General features: G+C 36.8%; 1 protein-coding gene across 3 annotated transcripts in view; it reads left to right on the top strand.

Annotated features, from left to right (window-relative positions):
• nebl (nebulette) overlaps positions 1-24,305 on the top strand; it is a 134,270-nt gene that overhangs the window by 50,424 nt on the left and 59,541 nt on the right. For 2 of the 3 annotated variants that reach the window (XM_062957559.1, XM_008112451.3), the window contains exons 3-4: positions 392-476; positions 6,958-7,065. In XM_062957559.1, the coding sequence (XP_062813629.1) occupies positions 392-476; positions 6,958-7,065 (193 nt within the window). Of the gene's footprint in view, positions 1-391; positions 477-6,957; positions 7,066-9,239; positions 9,368-24,305 lie in introns of those variants that run through there. The other variant, XM_008112447.3, reaches the window with a different exon arrangement.

Raw genomic sequence — 24,305 nt, 5'->3', positions numbered from 1 at the left:
ATTGTGTAGGTGATTTCCCAAGCTACCTCTGCCATTGTGCCTTGGCTATTCCTGGATGTCAGGAATAGTTGCTCAGGAGCATGTGCTGGATTGTGTTTGTGGGCAGTAGGAAGCTCAGATCACTGGTCAGAGTTCATTACTACTGCTGATTGTCCACTCATGCAAGGAATTGCTTGAGCCTTGAAACTGTCACATTGCTTTCACTAGTTTCCTTCACTGTGTACCTGAATGGGATCCTGGCTACGTGTCTGTAAATGAACAAGGGACACTAATGTTCTCAATAATGTTTGTGTAATGAATGTTGTACAGCATCTTCAAAGGGACCAAAATGAATTTTATAACACACAGACCAGTTAACAATTCCTTTCTATTTCTTTATATTTTGTTCCAGACACTACCCAAAACAGTCCTTTACTACAGTGGCAGACACACCTGAAAACCTTCGGCTGAAACAGCAAAGTGAATTGCAAAGTCAGGTAATCCTTGAATTATTTTTGTAGTACTATAATTATTTCTAGTGTTCTTATTATTAGCACAAAGAGCTGGTTCAAACAGCACTGATTGTTTATCGCTCTGCCTTAAAACTATCTAAGGTGCTGAAACTATTGATGCAGGTTCTCTTTCTCCTATGCATTTATGGATGTTTGAAAGGAATTGCTATGCAGTCATGAAATCTACTCAGTCAGGGTTCTTGTAGCATTTGAAGTTCATACATACAGTAGCTTCATGTTATTGTGAGTCTTTCATGTGCTCAAATGAAAGTGTGGGTGTTGAGGCAGGAACAAAAGGTGTGCATAAGTGAGAACATGGCTAATTTGATTCTCTCAAATTGAAGTTCCTTGTATCCTTTATAACATTAATAAGAACAAGTGGTCAACAGATCATGGTCCAGCTCTTTAGAACCTGTCCCTCTGTAAACAATTTGGACCTTGTAGTGGTACCTGGAACACAGAATATTATCTGAGAATATGGAAGAGGTGTAGCTCATTGCACTTTTGCTACTTGCCTTTGTCCTTGAGGATAGTCCCCATTGACAGTTTTTAGCATGGATTATTATCGTTTAGTGATGCTTCCTTAGCTGAGACTTTCTACTTTATATAATTGATTAACCCCAAGTTGTGAGAGGGCCTAAATATTCTAAAGACATCAGATCATATCTAATTTTGTAACCTAAGTAGGATCAACTGTTTAGTACTTGAATGGGAGACTACCAGTGAATACCAGGTGCTGTAGGCTATAGAGGGCATAACTGCAAAATCACCTCTGAATATTGCTTGCCAAATAAAATCCTATGGAATTCATGTGGCCATCATAACTTGACAGGCAACTTGAAGTCACATAGACATAGAGCAGTGGCCCACCTTGCAGTGTCTAGAATTTCTTGACAACTTTTAAGTTCCAGAACCTTAGACACCAGCTTTGTTATTCCTATGGTGTAGTTCCTTGTCCACTGATCACTTTCTCTATTAATAAGGAATGTCCCAGTTCCAGGGAGAATATACACTCATCTTAAATTCCAGTTGTCTTTCAAAATTCACTGCATTAATTTCTAGCTGTTCCCTTGAAGCTTTGGGAGTTGATAGAATACTTAATGCCTCCTGACTCTAGTAGAAGCAAATACTTCATGGCATTCACCAATCTGTGTAGCCAGAAATCCTCCTAGTTTTCAGAAGGAAAATTGAGTATAGCAGTGAAGTCTGACAGCTTTTTGTTAATAATGTTTCACAATGTATGAGGGTAACATTTAAATCTAGCATATCAAATCGAAGGAATTACTCTAAACCAGTGATTCCCAAAGTGGGTGCTACCGCCCCCTGGTGGGCACTGCAGCAATTCAGGGGAGCGGTGTTGGCCACAGGTACATATATCTTTCTGTTTAATTGCTATTAAATTTAAAAAAAATTCCAGGGCGCTGAGTAATATTTTTTTTCTGGAAAGGGGGCGGTAGGCCAAATAAGTTTGGGAACCACTGCTCTAAATTGATAAATAGAAGTTCAATATGAGTTATTGCCCAGAATCCTGTTGTGTATTCCCAGCTAAAATGGGACTATTTACTCAATTAAAGAGGAAATCATCATTTAGGAATACTGTCAATCCGTTTTCTTTTGTTGGAACAAACTATAGGAGTTAGGTTGCTGTATGAAGTAGTGTTGCTTGTCAGAAGGCGAAAGCAGATGCAGAAGAAATTAGCAGCTTCAGTGTGAGGGTGCCACAGATCAACCCACAATTTGCTACAGACTTCTTAAGTCATCAAAGATTTTACATTTCTCCCCAAAATAGTTTCAGCACCTTAGATAGTTTTTCTGAGGGTTGGAATAAAATTCAAAGAGTAGATTCACTGCACCTCTAACATGGAAGCTGTCTGTAACCCTAAAGTTAATTGATACACTTAAATAAATGAGCACTTCAGTTAAATACCATAGTTTTCAGAATTTTGGTCATTTGTTTTTTGTCTGATTAAGCTTTCTGAGCAACAGGAATCTCTTCAGTCTTAGTTTAATTCAACAATAGATGCAATCATTATCGTTTTTATTTTTTACCACTATTGCTTGTACAGTTTTAATTTTGGTTAGAGAGGGCATGATTGTGTGTTTTATAAATACGGTGTACTTTTAAGGGTTTTTTCAAAGTACATAATTCTGAGCAAAGATTATTCATATTGCTTTGTGAAAAGGAGTGTAAACACATTCTGCAGAATCTTTCAGATAAAGAGAAAAACACCAGGACAGTTGAATATCATTAATATTGAATGACATGCATTGATTTTTGGTGTGACTTCCTAATTATGTATTGCTTAATGGATCCGAAGCATGGTTCACAATGACAAAGGAACATGTCATGTAAACTAACTCTGTGGTGCACATTGAAGGTTAATTGGAACTGATTGCAAAACACTTGATTTAAAAAACTATTGATTTTTGTTCTGTCTTGTTTAGTTGCTTTTCAAATGAGGAACATTTTATTGCAGATCTTTACTTTGGGTGGTTTTGCTGCTGTGATCAACACAGCTCAAATACATGTGTAAACTTTTAGTGGTTACTGCAATTTCTTCTAAACATGTGCCAACAAGATGCATCTTTTTTCTGTTCCATCTTTTAAACATGTGGTAAAAAATAACAATAGAGTTTAAGGAATACAGTTATGGAGGAAATAAGCAACTTGTTAGTAGAGTGCACATTTTAGGAGGATCCTTCCCATTTTTTTTATTAGTTCCTTTACTAGGATTAGACAAACATATCAACAGGGTTTTCTTTCTTTCAAATTCTGAGAGGTTTTAGGGGTTGATAAAATGTCTAAATACAGGGCACATAACTTTTTTTGTAGTGGGTTTCTACTAAGCTTCAGATTAAATTCATCTGTTGTGGCCACTTGCCTACCCAATATTATTATCTTTCTTAATTTATCCACTTCTTTGGAAAATGTATTGATTAAACTAACACTAACTCTGAATTCCCTAGTTCCTTACAGTTGTCCTTCTACATTTGCAGGTTTGGCTTTTACGGATTTGGTTTAAATGTTCTTTTTTATGATCTCTCAAGGGGTGCACCTACGCTATAGAATTAAAACAGGCTGGCACTACTTTAACCGCTATGGCTCAACACTATAGAATCATGGGAGTTGTAATTTTACCGACTGCTTCTCTTCCAGCATGCTGCAAGTGTCTGTTTTGCTTCGGCAAAGAAAGGGAGGTACCTGGCAAAACAAACACACAGGATAGCCACTTTAATCACATGAGGATGGATCTGTCATGTGAATGTTGTTCACACAACAGCCCCAACTTTGGGAGATAGATAGGGGAAGCATTTCAAATAGCCAAAGCTGCAAGCATGAAACCAGCAAAAGCAGCAGAATGACTGTCAACTTTGTAATTAATGAAGTTAGAAAGTTTCCAACATAAAGTAGCAATATAGTGTAGTATCTGGTTCAGTCTTTTGTAGTGTCTGCAGATCGTCAGACCCCATATAGTAATCGATGGCAACATGAACATTAACACACTGGAACAGGTGAATGCACATCATCACAATTTAATAATAGAGGGAATGATCATCCCCATTTTTTTGTATCCAAAGCAAGTTCTGGAAGTAGTCTTGCAGATATGGCAGACCTACTGTATAATTAATTTTTTAAATTAATTGTTTGAATGTCAACATTAACCTTATTCCAGAATTTAGTTATTCATTGTAATGAATTCATTGAATGAGAGACTATAGTGAAAGAGCCAACAATTTTTCACATTACTCAACTGTGCCTTACCTAAAACTCAGTTAAACTTTTAATTTTAGAAAAACTGCCTTTTTGTTAGTCCTTTGGGGTTGTGGAATTGCAGTGTTTAAGATCATTAAAATAACTGCAAATATAAATAGTTACTATTTAAATTTGCTAATGGTTACAGTAGGATATAGCTAATTCCAAGGTCAACAGTAGTAAGTCTAATAAGTAATGAGGACAGCTAGAAAAACTGGGGACTTTCACTGGGATCCGTGTCAAAATTGGTAAGCTAAAAAAAAAAAAAAGGGGGGGGGGAGTTTGTCACTATCCTAGCCCCCAATTTTGGATTTCAGAGTGTTTTTTATTTTGAAATTCCGAATAAGGTGTTCAGCCTCTCTATATATGAGATCATCTTCTGTTTTGTAACCTCCCACTTGTTTTATTTTGTGATAATGATCATACTAATACTAATAGTAATACCAATAAAAGTAATATAAGTATATCTGTGTCATATGGTACTGTTACTTTTACCTTAGGGCAAACTAAGAACAGATGGTTGATAGAAAGTGATACCACCTGGTCTATATATAGTGCCAAATGTGTTGTTCTGTATTCATAGAGGTTAGTGAGAACAGAAAGGGACAACTGATAAAAGCCAAGCTGTTTGTAAACAGATTGTCCAGAATATCGGTGGGATGAGTTAAAAATGGGGGGTTTGAAATCCTGAACTTTTCCATAATATTATATTCTGTCCTCATTATTGCCTTTTAATTATGGAAAGCCTTATGTTTCTGATTGTAAAAACCTTTCCTTTTTTAAACTTGCATTAGTACCTGTGTGTATGTGCATGTTTTCCTAGGAAGTAATGGTATAAATAAACATGCATTCTTTTTATGTGTATCTGTTTATGTATTTCATTAGAGCCTTGCTTTGCTAAACCAAATGCTTCTCTCAGTTTTCCCCTTCTATTCAGTTACCTGGGTAAAAGTTACCCTTTTTGTTACTCTTAAAAGTGAATCTGTGACAGGAAAGGTTGAAACTACATTAAAACAAAATGCTTATTCTAATCTTTACATCTTTCTTGCTGAAGCTAAAGGAGTTTAATACCTTGGGCCTCTGAAATATAGTTTACAGCACTTGCTTTTCATTGGCCGTCTCCCATCCAAGCACTAAACACAGGGCTGATTCTGATGAGCTTCTAAGATGAGGCGACACCTTGTCCTTTTAGGTTATTAGAAGGCCATCACAATTTTGAGAGCCATCATGATATAGTAGTTTGAATAGTGGACTACACCAATGGCAGACCCGGTATCAAATCTTCACTCGGCAATGAAAATTTCTCAAGCTCAGAAGAAGGCAAGAACAATCCAATTCTGAACTAATTCTGACATGAAAATTCTGTGATAGTGTTACCATAAGTCAGAAATGACTTGGAGATACATGACAACAATAAGATTTCATTTGGCCTATTTTTGTCATTCTTCCTTTTCTTTATTTCTCTTGATTGTTTTGCAGTTAAGGGGAATGTAGTGCAATTGACTTTTTGGTACTATTGTTTCTAGATGTGAATCTTTTAATGTACACTATTATTTAACTGCTGCATTTTTAATCTGATAATCCTTCTTGCAGAGTTAAGAACATGCACACATATGAGTTCACATGTCAGAAAAATCATTGCAGATGGCCATGGGAGCATTTGCAGGACAACTGCCCAGTTAGCTGCATGACACAGAAGCACCCATCTCTTGACCAGTTGGTGTAACTGCATCATTACATCCTCTGTAATTACTGTGACCATTCTTGGCTTTTAAAATACAATCAGCTTGTATAGTATTGATCACATTTCTTTTGTTTATTTTCCTCCCTGCCATGTATAAAAGAAGGTTGAAATGGGATTTTAGATGATTGCAGAATGTATAGCCAATTGTATTTAGAATCAAATTCTGATTACATTTTAAAGGCCATTTAACATTATTGGCTTAATAATGAGCTTAGGACAAGACATAGGCAACTTCAAATGACATGCTGAAAGGGACGAGGGACACTAAGGTGTAAAAACATTGGGTAGGAAAGACTATAGTATAATACTGAGACATTCAAAACTTCCAATACATTTTTTCCTTCCTTCCTTCCTTCCTTCCTTCCTTCCTTCCTTCCTTCCTTCCTTCCTTCCTTCCTTCCTTCCTTCCTTCCTTTCTGTTTCTCTAGTACAGTGGTCGGCTATGTTGAAACTTAAAAGAGATTTCTTGTGGAAAGATGTCTTATTTTGCTAGATTGTCTTCTGTTTGTGAAAGGGTGCAAACTGTTCAACTTCATTAACCATTTGAAACAAGATGCTTTTTATGATAAAATAAGTTTGTCTATTCTGCCAGTCTAGCAGTTCGAAAACATGCAAATGTGAGTAGATCAATAGGTACCGTTCAGGTGGGAAGGTAATGGCGCTTCATGCAGTCATGTCGGCCACATGACCTTGGAGGTGTCTATGGACAGCACCAGCTCTTTGGCTTAGAAATGAAGATGAGCACCAACTCCCAGAGTTGGACACAACTAGACTTAATGTCAGGGGAAAAGTTTTAACTAAGTTTGTCTATGTAGTGCACAGAGGTGACTTTAAACAGATCTTCTATTCTTTTAAATAGTGACTGTAATAATAAAATTCATTCATTCATCTGGAAGAACCTTCTATTAATGTATTATCTAATGACATGAAATGTTATAAGTATAATTTCTTTGTTTTCTGTTTGATAGGTCAAATACAAACGAGACTTTGAAGAAAGCAAAGGAAGAGGTTTCAGCATTGTAACCGACACACCAGAACTGCAAAGACTGAAAAGGACTCAGGAGCAAATCAGTAATGTATGTGACAATGACAGTAGATCAGAGAAATGGTGCACAAATGAAAGGGCATGGTTGGAGATGGCTGATGGTTTCCAGTCTGGAATCTGTATGAGTGCAGAAACTGGATTATTTGATGACTTTGTGTGTGTGATTGAGTTTTGGTTTACATTAGCAGCACATTGGTAGTGTGTGTGTTCCCTCTCCAAACCAATTACTGTCAAATATTCATATCCTAGCTGTTAAAAAATTCATATGCTGGAAAAACATTTTTGCAATTAAGACTATTTTGCAAAGTTTTATTTTTAAAAATGTTATGCAATAGATATACTTTGCAAATTATTCAAGATAAAAGTTGCAAAATGATTTCACAAATAACTTCAGCTTCCAGAATTACCTTTCTCACAAAAAATATTACCTTAAATCCAAAGAACTGTGCGTGGAACAAAAAGTCTTTTTTCAGTGAACATTGCTTAAGATCTAACAGAAGACTTATCACAGTGGAGCACCACAATATATCAAGGATTGTGTTACAGTTCAAGAAAAAATAATTAAAGGAGTGCGGATCTGTAACTCTTGGGTTTTGGAGACCTTGCGCAAGTCAAATACCTGGGATTGTGTATTTTGTATTGATTGGAAGGATCCATTCTACTGTCAATATTTATTCAAAGAATAAAAGTGCAAAAGTTATTTACAAGATAAAAACATATATGCATAAATGTATAGTTGAAGAACTTACAGCAGTACCATAGAGATTTATAGCCTGAAATGTGAGCTGTGGTATAAGCAAATATTGCAGCTTCATAGTTTCTCATCTTCTCTAGAGGTATTATTATTTCAGTTTTCTAACCAACTATCGGCTATGTGAAGATAGGAAAAAGGTTTGTTAAGTTAATTAAAGGACATTTTAGGGGAATAGCTTGTGCTGAAAGTTGATATTGGCTCATGGATAATTCTTTGGAATTAATGAAGATTTGAAAGCAATCTGGGAGGGGATATTAAAAGGACAGAGAAGTTTAGAGAAAAGATAAATGAGTGAGGGGTCAGGTGATTTTTTTCCTTCCCAGAATAATTTTTAATTAAAATTATAAAATTAGGAAGGGTCTTGTGGTTTAGGAGAACCATTTTGACTGGACTTTCCCTACCTCTGATCTAAGTCATAATGGTAACCTTGAAAAAATAGTGGTTATTTTAGATCAGTGGTTCCCAACCCATGGGCCGCAGCCCAGCAGTGGGCCGTGAGAATGAAAATCCAGTCCACGAAACTCCTTCCTCTTTATTTTATTTCTTCTCCTTTCAGCAGATCTGACCATTGCATTGGATAGACCACATCAGCTCTAGATTATTAAATATGTTTTTTTGTGGGTGAGCAGATAGTGACTACTGGATGGCATATGTTCTGTATCAGAAACTAGAGCTGATGTGGTCTATCCAATGCAATTTTCTGAATCACTACCTCAAATAATCAAACTGAATCTAAAGTTGACCAAAAACTGTTTTGTAACCCTTTTGGTACTAATGTTGGAGAATGGTTCAAAGTGGTCCCTGGTCAAGTGCGTTCTGGTCAAAAAAAGGTTGAGAACCACTGTTTTAAATAATTGATTTCATGCAGTTTTCCTGAATAAATATGCATACTAAATGGTTGATAAAAAATTAAAGAATACATATTTGAAATTTCATTCACCCAGGAGTGTAATACAAGACCTTTTCCAATATATCTTGTACTGTAAGATTTATATCTGCTTATAAGATTACTTTTGATAATAAGGATTAATTTCCCCACCATTGATTTTGATTCCATGTGATATGATAAATTCCATTAAGCCTGGCTTTATGAAGTGTATGGGTCTAAATCCAATTGGTAATCCCAAGTAAAGTAGAATTAATAGGTTTACAGTTAATGAAAATTTCATTTATTTATTTAGCCCGTAACAATCCTATAAGTATCTTGTTATGGTAAAGAGACAGATGTTTACATTTTAAATGTGACTCTTCAGAATATGTTTGAGATGGTTGATCAGCAAGTAAGTGCATAGGCTTATGGTTGCAATCCTCTGAAATTCTTAGACGTTAGAATGAAATGTTCATAAGGGACAAAGTCTTCATATGTTGTGACTAAAGTTAACACAATTCATGAATATTCTGCTTGTTTCCTTTTATGTTAATGTTCCTTAAGTAAAATGTGGAAGTTTTTGTAGAAAGAATAGGAAGAATGAGAGAAGAGCACTGCTCACATTCAGATCATAATGCTGTATCCAGAGCAGACGCATGGATAAAGATGTTCTAATGATGTTTTAAGAGATGGAAAACATGTTACTGGTTGGTAAGTTTGCTATTTTGTTCTCTCTAATGTGTGGATTTCTGTTTTTGGAGTTAATTGGATTGCATTATTATGCCTGCATCGATGTTAATATATGCCATGGTTAAGACATCAAGACTATTATGGCTGCAGTCACTTTGATGTCTTCTATAATAGAATGAAAAGGTAAGCTAATTGGAGTCCAACCTATTGAAAGGCAAGTTTCTTATGGAGAGATATGTCTCTATATAAAATGTATGCCCTGCCAAATTCTACTGAATATTAAAGGTCTAAATTTATAACTAAACAGTGAGGACAGGACTGTTTTGAAGAGCAAGTGTATAGCCCAAGTAAAAGGCTTGATAGAATTCTGTTGTCATGGCAGTCAAAAATAGGGCTTTCTTATATGGATTGCTCTCTGAGTATTAAATAAATTAACTGCTTCTCTTAATGACAAGTTTTAGACATTTTGGTTCACCTTTTCCATGGTTGGATGGACATTTTAAATTGCCTGAGCATTTTCCAATTTGTGTGGTGTGATTTAAGATGCTTATAAATTATTATTTTTTCAATATTTCAAATTTAAAATATTCACATCTATTCTGCTGGGACAGCGCACTGATTTTGGGCTTCGGAGTTGTCTGCCTACGGCATTTGCTGAGAATGCAGGAACTTACATTTATCTTACTTGTGATCTTCTCCTTGTAACTGTTAATTTTCAGTATGCTGGAAAGTTACTTTGTTTGAAAGGTATATAAAATTTAACATCCAAATTAGAAAACGTGTTTAGAAAATGAATAGAACGAGTTTTTGTAATATAATATTCTTGTAAAATCCAGAAAAATAATTAGCCAGTGGCAATGCCATTGTGGCATCTACAGCATTTTTTACAATGTGCTCAGAGAAGCATGTTGTTAACACTTGATACTACCTGCAAATGAGCATTTTAATTTATCAATGGCATGTTGTGTACATATATGTCTGTCCTTGGTAGTTTCACAATTGTGTTGGTTTGGCACCATATAGTGTTATTAGTGGAAGATCCCAGAGAGAATTTAGTAATTTTTCAAAACTGCTTGAAGGAAGTAGCCGTAGTAATGGAAACTATTATTATAAAGAATTCCTGGCCTCAGGTAAGCAACTACAGGCAGTTCCTGAGTTACAAATATCCAGGGGTGAGACAAACAGAAAGTGAGAGAAATCTACTCCTTGGAAGGGAAATTCACTCCTGAAAGAGTTATCACGGGGAAAAGGTGTTGCCACTGAAACTTTATCACCAATTCTTGTTTCCACAACAAGCCAATTTTTTCAAAATCCAATTGTCAGAGGGACAGAAAGTGAGCTGAAATCTTCAAAACAGGGGCACAGACAGCAAAACAAACACTACAAGGCTGTTAACCCTTCCCTATGCTACCCAAAGCGCACACATGTTCACACACACATAATATACTGTTACTTTCTGTCCCTCTGACAATTGGCAGTCCCCAAGTTACGAACATGATAGGTTCTTTCTTAAGTTGAATTTGTATGTACAAGGAATAGGTACATTTTCTAAGTGTAATTCCAGCCAATATATATCATGTTCGTAACTTGGGGACTACTTAACTATCCTTGGATACAACTATACTGTAGAGTTAATGCTGTTTGATACTAGTTTAACTTCCATGTTTTATAAGGTCTTTACCCTTCTCTGCCAAAGAGTGTTGGTGCCTCACCAAGACTATAAACCGCAGGATTCCACAGCATTGATCCACGACAGTTAAAATGGTGCCAAACTGCATTAATTCTACAGTGGATGCCACTCCTGAACATTTGTGAAAATGTTTGGAAGTGACATTCAGAAATCTATTATGTCTATCATTTTTATAACAGCTTTAGAGAATTACTGTAAAAGGATCTTGATATTAAGAGTGCTTCCTCAGCTGACATGGATTTATATATAATCTATTCATTTCAAATATGACAAAATCATATGCTAATCATGATGTAAACAGTGACTACCAGATGGATTTTTGAATGATAAATTAAAATGTATAATTATACACAAATATTTGGTGAAAGCTGTTAATATGGTTATGATTATAAGTTTTAACATGGTGAATAGGGTAACTGAATAATTGTTTAAAATATCTGGCTGGCATTCTGTTGGTGAATTATTGTAGTGCAAGCCAGAGTTACATCATCACAACTCACTTTTTAGCCATTGCATAATTCACTCTTGGATTTTTTAAGAATGTCATCTGGAGGGACCTGCTGAAGGCCCTCAGGGGTCTGTGTGCAGATGTTTGTTGCAATGCACCCAGATGCTGGAAAACAGTTGGATCCATCCCTTCTGCCCCCCTCAGATTTCACACCCACTTAATTGTCATAGTGAGATGATCCACAAGTGCTTTGCACTGTTTTTGGGGTTACTAACCCCTTTGAAAATCTGATCAAACATGTGGACCTACTTTCTAGAAAAATACACACAAACATATAAGTGGACATTTTGCTTGTGGTGAACATTAAAAAAACCCCATGGCTGACTTCCTATTCACAAGGTTTTAAGCAGGACATGTGAATTCATAACTACTGGGAATTAACATTTATAGTCATTAATTTTAAGAATGACACCAAAACCTGCTGTTTTATCCTAACAGTGTCTTAACTGAAGGGTTTCTGAGACAGTTCTTAGCCCAGTCGTAGGGTGCCATGAGATTTTGAGGAGGTTCTCCAGTTGCCTGTTCTCAATGTGTCCTATGGCTGGGAGAGTACTTCAGATACCATTTCCAAGCATCTCGATCTACAGTGCCCTGGAAACATTTCAGTTGAGGCTGAAATGATAGGTTTTTTGAGGAGAGGCATTATCAGACTTACCTCTGATGGTAGAACTTTGTCATAGTAATTACGGTATATCAGATAATGCAAGATTGCAGCCCGTATATTATCTTCAAGTTCATAGTGATGGGAAAATGGTAATTAATAAAAACGGAGGGTAAAATAATCATATTTCGGCACCCAGTTCATGGATCCCAGGAAGCCCATCAATGGTTACAGTATAAGAAGCCCTAATATTTCTTGAGGCAATCCAAGAGTCACTTTGGTATTCAAAAAAAGTAAACATCTACATCCTGGGCAGAGGTTTTATGTTCAAGGAGAACTGTAATAACCACCACAGTCTCAACTACCTAGACCTGTGTATGATCATTCTGTTACACCTAAAACCAAATGTTTCATTTTTGCAACTATAGCTCTATTTTGAGTGTACATTGCATTTATTTTTTGATTATTCCGATCCTCACTAATATTTCATATGTAAAAGAATGTAATTCAACTTTGTTCCTGATAATCAAATAAATATTGAATATCTGTTTCCAGAATTTCTGCCAATAGCAATTTTATGTAGTCTTAATATCTTCAGAAATGCCAGATTGTTGGTGTACTTTTATATAAAGGAGTCAGGTTGTTGCTTGTTTTTAAAATCAAAAATGACATGTTATTTGTAGAGAGAGTCTGAACTGGAAATTTTCTGTCACCACAAATAGCCATACTAATGTAACTAAATTTGCTGCTTGCTGACGATCATGAGCTGTGAACTGCCTCTATTTAATTCTAGCCTCTAAGTGTACATTAAAACGCAAAACAAAACAAAACCAATCCTATAATTAGAATTTGTTGGCACATTTATGCGACCTGTTTACTTGTTCAAGCATAAGCTGTGCCTGGAAATTGATAAAGCACCTTGCAGTGAGAGTTGGCAGGGAAAGATGTTAGAATCAAAGCTAATTTGTGGACAACAAAGCTTAAGTGTCTGAAGACATTAATTTATGATTTTAGACTGTATTGCTATAGGCATTGACCTGGGAAATAACACAGGCGTTACTTGTGGTAGACATATATAGGATAGTGCTGTTATTCTGTTTTATTCAAATAATGTACTGTCGTGTTTCCCAAATTACTAAATCACATCTTATTCCTGTTTGAAGAAATGGGTGGATTTCCTAACTAAATAGATTTGACTGGTTTAAAAGCATAAATGAAAACAACAAAGTAAACTGGGGACTGATTCTTGACATCTAATAATCATGTTTCTTCTATTCTGATCAGGTAAGAAAATAACCATGCTTTTAAATCTGAAAGATGCAGTCTTTTGCTTTGAGCTGCAATTGATAAACATCTTTTCAAAGTACAATGGCCTCAGTTTAGTCATAATGGCTTCTAATGAGACAGAGAGATCAGGCTTTCTTTGCTCTCCCCATTTATTGGTCATTTTGGCAGTTCATGGTCCCCATAGAATGCCCTTCCAGCACCACATTTCAAATGAGTTGATTCTTTTCCTGTCAGCTTTTGTCACTTTCCAGGCTTCTTCACCTGCACATAGACACTGAAAATACTGTGAGCATGGCTTTGGTATCCACTAATATATCTTTGCATTTGAAAATGTTATTATGGTAAGTTCTTTTATAGCTATTGCTCCAGTCCTTTTCTTCTGATTTCCTGATTACATTGTCAGTTTGGATATACAGTATAGTCTCACTTATCCAAGACTCGCTTATCCAAGGTTCTGGATTATCCAAGGCATTTTTGTAGTCGATGTTTTCAATATATCATGATATTTTGGTGCTAAATTCGTAAATACAGTAATTACAACATAACATTACTGCGTATTGAACTACTTTTTCTGTCAAATTTGTTGTATAACATGATCTTTTGGTGCTTAATTTGTAAAATCATAACCTAATTTGATGTTTAATAGGCTTTTCCTTAATCCCTCCTTATTATCCAAGATATTCGCTTATCCAAGGTTCTGCCGGACTGTTTAGCTTGGATAAGTGAGACTCTACTGTATAACTAAGCCAAAGTATAGAAAGTATTTGAAAATTTCAATTTCTTCATCACCCACTTTAAACTGTGTAAATCATGTGTGGTCATTATGTTTGTTTTCTTAATGTTTATTTGTAACACTGCTTTTGCATTTTCCCCTCTGACTTTTCTCAATAGTTGTTCTAGTCATCAATTATTTCTGCAAGTTTCACCTGTGTATCTTAACTTTTTATTCTTCTTTTCTCCGATCTCTCCCTCCCCAGTGTTGGGAATTATTGAGAATTACCCTCACTCTAGCCTAATTTTGTGTTGGTGCTGTAGCTTTGTGTCTCTGGCCTGGAAGAGGTTTGGCATGGCACAGCTTGCCTCTTTCTTGAACCTGCCCTTTCTTTGCTCCCTTTTTGCCTCATCTGCCAGTAGATCGTACCCAACAGAGCAGTTCTGCCAGCATGTTGCTTTACTGGCAGGTCTTTGAGATGGTTTTGCCAACAGAAGGGGAATTCTGCCTTCTGCCGGCAAAGAGGCCTTTGCCTGATCCTAACCCCCTCTAGCCACTGAAGCTTTGAGTTAGTGCTGCTCTGTTAGTTGGCATAGACTGAACAGGAAAGTGTTCCCGTGGTCATGGTGTATGGCTCAGTGAAAGCATTTGCTGTATGTTTGTAGCAGCTGTCAACAGGCAAATTCCATCTTAGGGATCATTAGGGAAGGGATTGGAAATAAAACTGCCAATATTATAATGCCGTTATTACAAATCGTGTAACGGCACTTCAGATGCTTTCCTTACCTCAAAATGGATGTTTTATTGCTGAATGTGGTCTCAGAAAGGGAAACCAAAATGGTTAGAATTCTAGAGCATCTCCTCTATAAGGAGACATTGGAACCATTTAGTTAGAAGAAATAAGAGATACCAAAGAGTACGTCTGTAGTGCAGAATGTAGATGGAGAAGTTTCTCCTTTTGCCAGAGGAATACGAGAACCAAAGATCTAAATGAATATGCATGGTAAGAGATTCAGAATGATTTAAGTGATTATGCCTTCACGCAGTGCATTGCTGAATTTGTGAAATTCACTGCCATTGATGAGCAGCTGTGGTCCCTGAGATGTGGCTAGAGTAGAGTTCCCTTTAGTCACAGGCTGCAAAGCTAGATGTTATAGATGGGTCATATTTTCCAATCCTGGTATAGACCAAGGCTTCTTAAACACTTTCAACTCACAACCCCTTATGGTCCGATAAATATTTATGAGATCCCAGGTATATAGGTATATAAAATAGGTATAAAAACCAAACATTTGCTGATAAATCAGCATTTGCAAAGCTTGCTAAACAGATTTTGCTTTTTGTGAAGGACAGTTGAAGCATTTTCTGCAAAGTCTATTGCAAGGCTATTTAGTGCTAATTAAGGTGGCCAATTGCAACATTCGCACTCGCCTCAAAAAGACAAGAATCCTTTCTCTCACCCTGGACATTATTCCATAGGTCTCTAAACCCCACTTGCCCTAGTTTCTAACAGACCTCGCAACCTCTGAGGATGCCTGCCATAGATGTGGAGAGAGTGCTTCTGGAACATGGCAGTACAGCTCAGAAAACTCAGTGATTCTGGCCATGAAAGCCTTTGATAACACATCTACAGTAAATACTGCACGTTGTTGCTAACAGATTTGTGCAAAAGGGTGGCATTTGGTAGCATAACTGTATTTGGTAGCATTTCTTGAAGGCATTAGTCAGAGATTTCTCTCACCACTGGTAACATCATTTGACATTGAGGTGCAAATGTTCTCTGATAGTGAGCCACAGCACCCCATCTATTTACAGATCTGATTTGAGTGAGCCCAAAAAATCTGGTCCTAAAATTCATCACTGTCATTATCTGCTGCATTGGCTCAGCAGATTGAATATCAGGATTACTGGTGACTGTACTTTTCTGGCACACTGTGAGTCCCCTAAGGCTTTAGCGTAATGTCTACGTCAGCAGATTACACAGGAGTTATCCAAAATTGTGAAGTAAGCAGTCATGACGCTGTGATCTTTCAGAATCTCTTTCATATCCAGAATTTGATGAAAAAACATTATTCTCTCTCCACGAACCAAAGCTTGTGAAAAAACTACATTAGAATAAGCACTCTGTAAAAAAATAGTAGATTCTGGCACTAGAATGATGGAAATATTTGATTACATTTAATTATTTTAAAATATACTATTCCTAAGCAGCTTGGTGCAGTAATTTTTATCAAAATATATAGTATCGTAAAGTATTATTTTTAACATTACTAATTAATTGAGCAACAGCATGGATGCACAACATTGGCAATTAGACTTTAAAGGCACAATGTTTTCCAAAACACTACTTAAAATGCAATTTTGTTATGTATACTATAACTTTGTATATGTATATATGTATACTATAACCTTTGAATAACTCTTATTACCTTTTAGAAGCTCAAAATATTCATTCTGTATTTACTTTTCTTCGTGAAATTAGCCTTCCTTTCCTCTCCAAGGTCAAAAAAGTTTATATTTGAGAAACATAATGGATTATAGAATAAATGAGAATGGGGAAGGCAGAATTGTTTTTCATCAGCTGCTGACTTCTTATGGTTGCCTTGGCCTCGGAGTTATTTATTGCATTTTTATGATTCATCATCTGCCTGTTGACTGGGAAAGCTTTTCTTTTCTGTTGAAATGTTGAAATACAGATGAATAATACTTGGTACCTAGCAGTTCTCTTCTTTGTGCCTATTTCATTAAGCTTGTTTATTTATTAATCTAATATTAGTCTTAATTTTGATATATTTGATCCATTTAGATGCAGTAGCAGGACTAAATAGCTGGAAGAACAGTGATGAAATTTACAGCTACTGCAGGATGCAATACTCTATAGTGAAATGCAAGATAGATTAATTGGCAAGATCAGTGTTAGGATAGAAAACTGAGTTCCCTCAAATGGCATAGAGCCTACTATGGGCCCATTATATTAATTTCAAAATGGAGCTTTGTGAAGCTTAAGGGAAAAACAACAATCCCGAATGCTTTACTTATCCTGTGGGATCAAGTCCTATGATAGGATATATGCAGGGTACATGGCCCACAACACTAGTTTCATGCAAAGTGCCCTGCTAGAATGTAGAATGGGACTCAAATTAATATTCACACTGGAGAAATGAGTGGTCTTATTCCCCCTATCCACAAGATAGCTTCCAGGCAGAAGTTGCAAGTATAATCTTTCCTGTGTTGTAGTACCATCCTTATAATGTCTGTAGAAACTGGACATTTGTGCATCAGTCATTGCCAAGTAGGATAGTTCACTCAACTCAGGCGATTCACAGGAATAATTAGGAACTGGCTGGTTCTCCAGGCTTGGCTCTTCAGCAGCAACCTGTCATAAGCAATGCAGGTGATGTCCCTTTCACTTAGTCTTTTGTTTTCCTGATCTGTCACATGATCATCATCACGCCAAAAATTGTGTAACCTGTCTCTAATCTTCTGCCTTATTTGTCAGATATGGATATGGACCTCCAACTTAGTCTTTTTCATGTCTTCTGCTTCTCGTCCTTTGGCACAAAGTTTGCCTATACATTTCTGGTGGCATTTCTTGATGTTTTATCTTGGTTGTGTTGTCCTATAACCAAGCCAACATTCTCCTGTGAGTAGTATGGGTTCTGGCTTATGGTTCTTACCAACCATGCTAACTCGAGCAGATCCATTAATGTCTGATTTTGGAAGTTAACATTTGATGAGAGAGTGTCAGAGAAGACTAGAGAGGTTCGGGAAAACAATCATGAGGCAGGGCTTGGAAGAATGCTCACTAAAGCATCAGATAGCTATTGTCATTCAGAATTGATATTATTATTGGCCAAGCTGGAACAGTGGTCTAACTAGGGATGAGGCAGCTTCTTACATTTCTACATTCCATGTTCTACATTTTTGTGTATCCTACAGTGGAGCAGGCATAAAAGGAAGATTGCATAGTACTGCAGAAGTCAAAGAGGTTATCTTGAAAGTCTCCCTTTTAAAAAGTCATTTTGGTTTTTATTCTCTACCATAGTAAGATCATGTTGGAGTTATATTTTATGGAGTTGAATTGGATGTCCCTGAAGAACTCGTATTGTGTTAACTCTTTCTTGACCAACTGTTTCATCATTCCTTTTTTATGTTCTATATTCTTATTCATATGTATGAATCATCCTGGATTAGCAGGTGTTTTGTTTTGCCTAAAAATACAAAATGCTATAATGAGCTGCCTTATACTGTGTTGTATGTTTGTTATAGACTAGTGATGAGTGACTGCAGTGCCCTAGATTTGCCTAAAGTACAACTCCCATCAACCACAGGTAGCATAGGTAGTTGTGATGGATGGGTCATATTTTCCCAAGACTGGTATAGATGACGTTGGTGCCTGAATTTGGTAGCATTTCTTGATTAGAGATCACCCTCAGCATTGGTAACGCCATTTGACACAGAAGTGCAAATGGTGATTTAAGCATGTTGTCTGTTACTTGGCTACAGCACTCTCTGTGTATACAGCCCTTATTTGAGTGACACTAAACATTCTGATCCTCAAATTAATCAATGCCATTATCTGCTGAGTTGGCTCATCAGATTGAATATCAGAATTATTGGTGAGTGTGCTGTTCTTGCAGACTATGGGTTCTGTGAAGGCTCTAGCCTAACATCTATTTCAGCAGATTACACAGGAGTTATTTGAAATAGTGAAGTAAGCAGTCATGATGCAGTGATCTGAATATAATCAGAATGCATTTATACTCATTCACCTCATTTCATTTCCACTTAAATATTAGCTGAATCATGCCACTAACACAATACTGTACGGTCATGGAAACAAATGATTACACAGAAAATCAAAGTAATTCATTATTGGCATTGTGCAAGCATGCACTGTAAGTACTGCTTAGGTTTAAGTCTTGCTGAAGGGTGTATCTGGATACTAATTTTCCACTTTAGTCTTCAGACAAGACCACATTAAGACATGTTGAGTTGCATTAAGCTTAAGGGACTCCATCATATCACAAACACAAAATGTATATTATAGTAACTCTATATTGGAGTGGCTGGGTAGTCAGGTTCCAACTGGGCACTTAAGCAAGATTATATGGTTTCTGTTGGAATAGGTGGCTCCCATTTCTGAAGCTGTCTGTGTAACCTAAAAACCTGCGCTGGGGGGTTTAGGAAATCTTCTGGATCAAGTTTTTAGGGTTCACAGGGGTTGACGGAGCATTTGTGTTGTTGGGAGTAATGGATAGTTGGCTATGCTTTCAGTTACAGTACCTCATCTGAAACATATGGATGCAGTTTTGATATACAGAGCACCAGTGTAATGTAGTGGTTTGAGTTTTGGGCTATGATTCTGAAGACCAGGTTTGATTATCTGCTTGGTCATGGAAATCTACTGGGTGGCCTTGGGCAAGTCAGAGAATGCCAAATACCCTCTAAACCAATGGTTCCCAACCTGTTGTATTTTGGCCTTCAACTCCCAGAAATCCTAACAGATGGCACACTGGCTGGGATTTCTGGGAGTTGTGGGCCAAAACACCTGGGGACGCACAGGTTGAGAACCACTGCTCTAAACAAATTTTGCCAAGAAAACATGTGATATAGTCACCATAAGTCAGAAACGACTTGAAGACACACAACAGCAACGGGTTCATTATATAGCTAGAGTATGCAGCTTACAGCTCTTTTGAAAAGTGTTGGACTCCAATTACCAGCAGCTCTAGCTAGGCAAGACAATTGTGAGAGATTGTGGGAGTTGCAGTTCCTCTGGAGGGCCACATATTCATCATCACTGATTTTAAAGTAAATATTACATACTAGCATATGGTTCTTCATTGTATGCCTGTGTCTTTCAGGTATAAAATGAAAAGACTTTCCTTAACAGAAGTTTTGTAATAATTTAAGTAGAGATTGAATTTCATGGAAAATTGCTGTACAGTACAAACTGCACTGTATTATTTCCCAGTTGAATTGAATTGTAGCTCTATAAATGTTTAAGAGTAGGTATTACTGTATACTAGAAGCAGGATATAATTTAATGCATCATTTCTTCTGACAGACTTTCCCCTAAGAATCTGTAAATGCAGTGTCAGCACACAGTATGAGACTTCCTAACTTAAGCAAATTAAGTTGGGCAATATTTTTCAATGTGTCAGAAATCTATAGTATATGTATTTGTACTATGATTATGACTTTTAACTATCTTGTTGCAAAATTTTGTTTAATAAAGTCTTTTGTAAGGTTTTTTTGTGTAAAACTATTTGCTAGAAAGAGGCTTCTCCATCCTTCTCAGCTTTAAGTTAAATTGCATAATCATGTTGGTGTCGGCTTATTCCCACTGTATGGTGATGGGATTGCAGAAATGTATATCGTAACTGTTTTACCTGTTCTGTCATTACAGATCAAGGGGAACCATATTAGTATTTTACTCTTCAGATTTGCAAAGCTTAAGTGGAACAGTTGTGGGAAAAATCTACCAGAGTGCAGAATACTGTTGGTGGCTTACAGTGGTGTAACCCCCTGCTTATGTCAATGTTAAGTACTGTATTGGGACTTGCACAAAAAGGTATACAGTACATCCTTTTACCACACCTTTGCATATTTGTATAAGAATAGCAAAATGGGTCCTTGAGTGAAGCTCTGCCTCCAAATACAGGTGTATACAGGTGTATATGTGGGGACCATCTGGCCACCTGTGCACATCCAGGGAATAGGGACCAAAGGCTTCTTCTTCCTCAGGGGCTGAAGGCATGTCCAGACAAGGGTCTTTCTTTTCTGAGATGCATAAAGGTAGCATGATAATGCCATGGTACGTACAGTACACAATGTTCTTGGACCACGGGTGTACTTACGTTGGCAGAATTTTTTCCCCCCATGATCCAATACGATTTTAGCTAGATTTTTCTGAAATCCATTTGGTTTCCAGAATATCAAGAACAGAATGGTCCTATTGGTCCACCCCTAACTAGGCAAATTCATAGCTTAAGTCAATAGATCATAGCTGACATAAGCAATAAGTTTTGTGATGTTTGAATGATGCCATTATATTACAAAAGAGCTGAGAGAAACCATGGACTTAATGTTGAATTTAAGAACAGTAGTTTAAAAACTAACTAAATGTTGTAGATTTTAACTAGTGAACAGCATGAAGTACTTTGTAATATGATGCAAAAACACATTAATCTGTAAAAAAACAAAACCCAGACAAGGTGAAGAAGTGAGCAAGAAGGTCTACGATGAAACATAAAATAATACCGAAGCAGACATTACACATAATTTCACCCTGTGACCTGTTTCATGATATCATGCGTTTAGATTCTGTAAGGGTTTAGACTATTATGAAGTACAGCAGTTTTCAATTTTATGTGGTAGATAAACCTTCTTATAACTATTCATTTGAAAGATTGTACGCTGCAATGCCTGACACCTCTAGTAGAAAGTAATGATTTGAATATGTGCATGAGATTTTGGAGAGCAATTGTGGCTGAATGGACCAAAAGACTCACTTAGTTTCATGTATTATATGTACCCAGGCTTTATTTTGCATTTTATTTTAATTCCGACATTGCCTTTTTTTATTTGCCTTTTAAAATAAAAATAGAGACTTCATAATAGCATTGCAGTAGAAATAATCCAAAGTGCTGGTTTTAACCCTGAAGACATAGTTCAGATTACCTGAAAGGTTATATTTCCCTATCGAAACTTTAAGATTTGCAGGGGAGGGTATTCATTAGTCGTACCACCATCACCAGTATGTAGGGAAAAGGGTTTCTTTTTAAAATTAAAGTTAAGGTAAAGTAAAGGTGAGAACTTAGTCTGTTCTATGAGAAGCTAAAAGAAGCATCAGCCCAGTCTACTTTTTTGGTGGTTCTTTTAAGGGAAGAGCCGAAGGGTTGCAGTTCTCCACAACGCATTCAAAATGGCCAGAAGCCATGGCAGAGAGTTGCTTTTTTGATATGTGTTAAGTTATAGTACTTGCATTAACCCATGGATAAATTGACCCAAGTTTTTGTGTCTTTTAAAAAACTTAAACTTTTAGACTCATTTACATGAGTATATACAGTAGATAATGTTCTTGTGAAAGAGAAATAAGAAACTTGCTATACTTCCAAAGCCACAGGATTTACTGTTTTGGAGGGTAGAGGGAAAAAGTGCAATGCTAAACATGCTTGAGGCATATCAGATTCCGCTGTGCTGTACATCATTGAGGAATTTGTCATGGCTTGTTACAGAGGGGATCTGTCATGGTTTTTCATGATGGGGTATTTGTCTGTTTAGGCTTGAGAGATAAGGCAATTTATAGTCTCAACCCAAGAATACAAGAAATTTCCTCAGGACATTTTCATACACATGCTAAACACTTTTTGCACAACCTGTTTCTGTAGTGTGACATAAATAAAACTGTCTAGAATGTACATTAAATTTTTCTCTATAGTGATTTGGCACGATCTCCCTCTCTTTCTGTATGCATGCCAACATGTTTCAAGAAGTTGGCTTTTATACATTGAGAGTTAAAACAACTCTGTTAATCTTCAAATGACACAAACGTCTACTGCAGTGGTTCTCAACCTGTGGGTCCTCAGATGTTTTGGCTTGCAACTCCCATAAATCCTAACAGCTGGTAAACTGGCTGGGATTCCTGGGAGTTGTAGGCCAAAACACCCGGGGATCCACAGGTTGAGAACCACTGGTCTCCAATGTTTTTGCAGTAGCCTAGTGTGGGTACTACTACTTTACAAGTTTATCACATAGTAAGAAAATCCATGTGTGTGCAGGCACCACAATAACAGTTATTGATGGGTTTATGGAACGTTGGGGAGTTTAAATATCTTTATAGAATTATGTTTTATTGTCTTTGTCTTAATTGTATATGTTTGATGTTCCATTATTTGGCGAAATGGCATAAGCATCCCCAAACTTAGATCCATGGGCTACATGCTGCCCACCAAGGTCATTTCCCCACCCCCTGCCCTAAACTTTAGACTTAGAGTTGTCCTAAATCTGAAACAACTTGAAGAAACAAAACAACAACCATCCTAATTAACTTGACTATCTCATTAGCCAAATAAAGTCTACATTTCCCATTTTTTTTCATGTCAGGAGCGACTTGAGAAACTACAAGGCTTTTCTGGTGTGAGAGAATTGGCCATCTGCAAGGATGTTGCCTAGGGGATGCCCAGATGTTTTGATGTTTTTATCATCCTTGTGGGAGGCTTCTCTCATGTCCCCGCATGGAACTGGAGCTGATAGAGGGAGCTCATCCGCTCTCTTCCCAGGTTGGATTCGAACCTGGCAGCCTTCAGGTCAGCAACCCAACCTTCAAGTCACAAGACTTTAACCCACTATGCCATCAGGGGCTCCTTACATTTCCCATTGAAATGCTGGTAAGTTTATACTGTTGAAAATTATTATTCGTTTTAAATATTGTATTGTTCTTTCATGTGTTTTGCACTTCAAATAAAATATGTGCAGTGTGCATAGGGATTCATTCATGTTTTTTCCAACTATTGTTTAGCCCCCTAACAGTCTGAGGGACCATGAACCGACCCTCTGCTTAAAAAGTTTGAGGATCCCTGATTTAGCATAATGGATAAGGGTCAATACATCTTAGGATCAAGTTTCTCTTTCTTTTTAAATTTTGGAGGAAACTTGTCTTATTGCAGCCTGATGTATATTTCAAGATACATACATTTAGTATCTAAAAAGGTCCAAGTGTTGTTGCTGTTACCACGATATTTACTTTCAAGTCATTTCCAACTTGTGGCAACAAAAGCAAACCAATCCTGTGGGGCTTTCTTGGCAACATTTGTTTAAAGGCTTTGCCTTTCCTTCTTCTGAGGCTGAGAATATGATTTGCCCAAGTAGATTTCCATGGCCATATGGAGAGTCAAACCTTGGTCTCCCATTGTCCTAATTAAACACTTAAACCGTGCTGTCTCATCATTGCTGTGTAGCCAGTTAAAAGGAGGCTTTAAAAATAAAAAAATAAAAATAAAAAATGAAGAGAAATTCAACCAAAGTGGCTTTAAACTGTTTTAAAATTAACTGAGCTTCAATCTTAGTTATGTAGTAATATGTGGAAGGTTGTCAGAGCTCTCTGTTGCTGAAATCATCCTTGGAATCCACTTTGCTATCTAATACTAAAGTTAT

The sequence above is a fragment of the Anolis carolinensis genome, chromosome 6 (assembly GCF_035594765.1).
Source record: "Anolis carolinensis isolate JA03-04 chromosome 6, rAnoCar3.1.pri, whole genome shotgun sequence".
Lineage (NCBI taxonomy): Eukaryota > Metazoa > Chordata > Lepidosauria > Squamata > Dactyloidae > Anolis > Anolis carolinensis.
The sequence above is the reverse complement of the archived record's forward strand: the minus strand, read 5'-3'. Positions and strand labels throughout refer to the sequence as shown.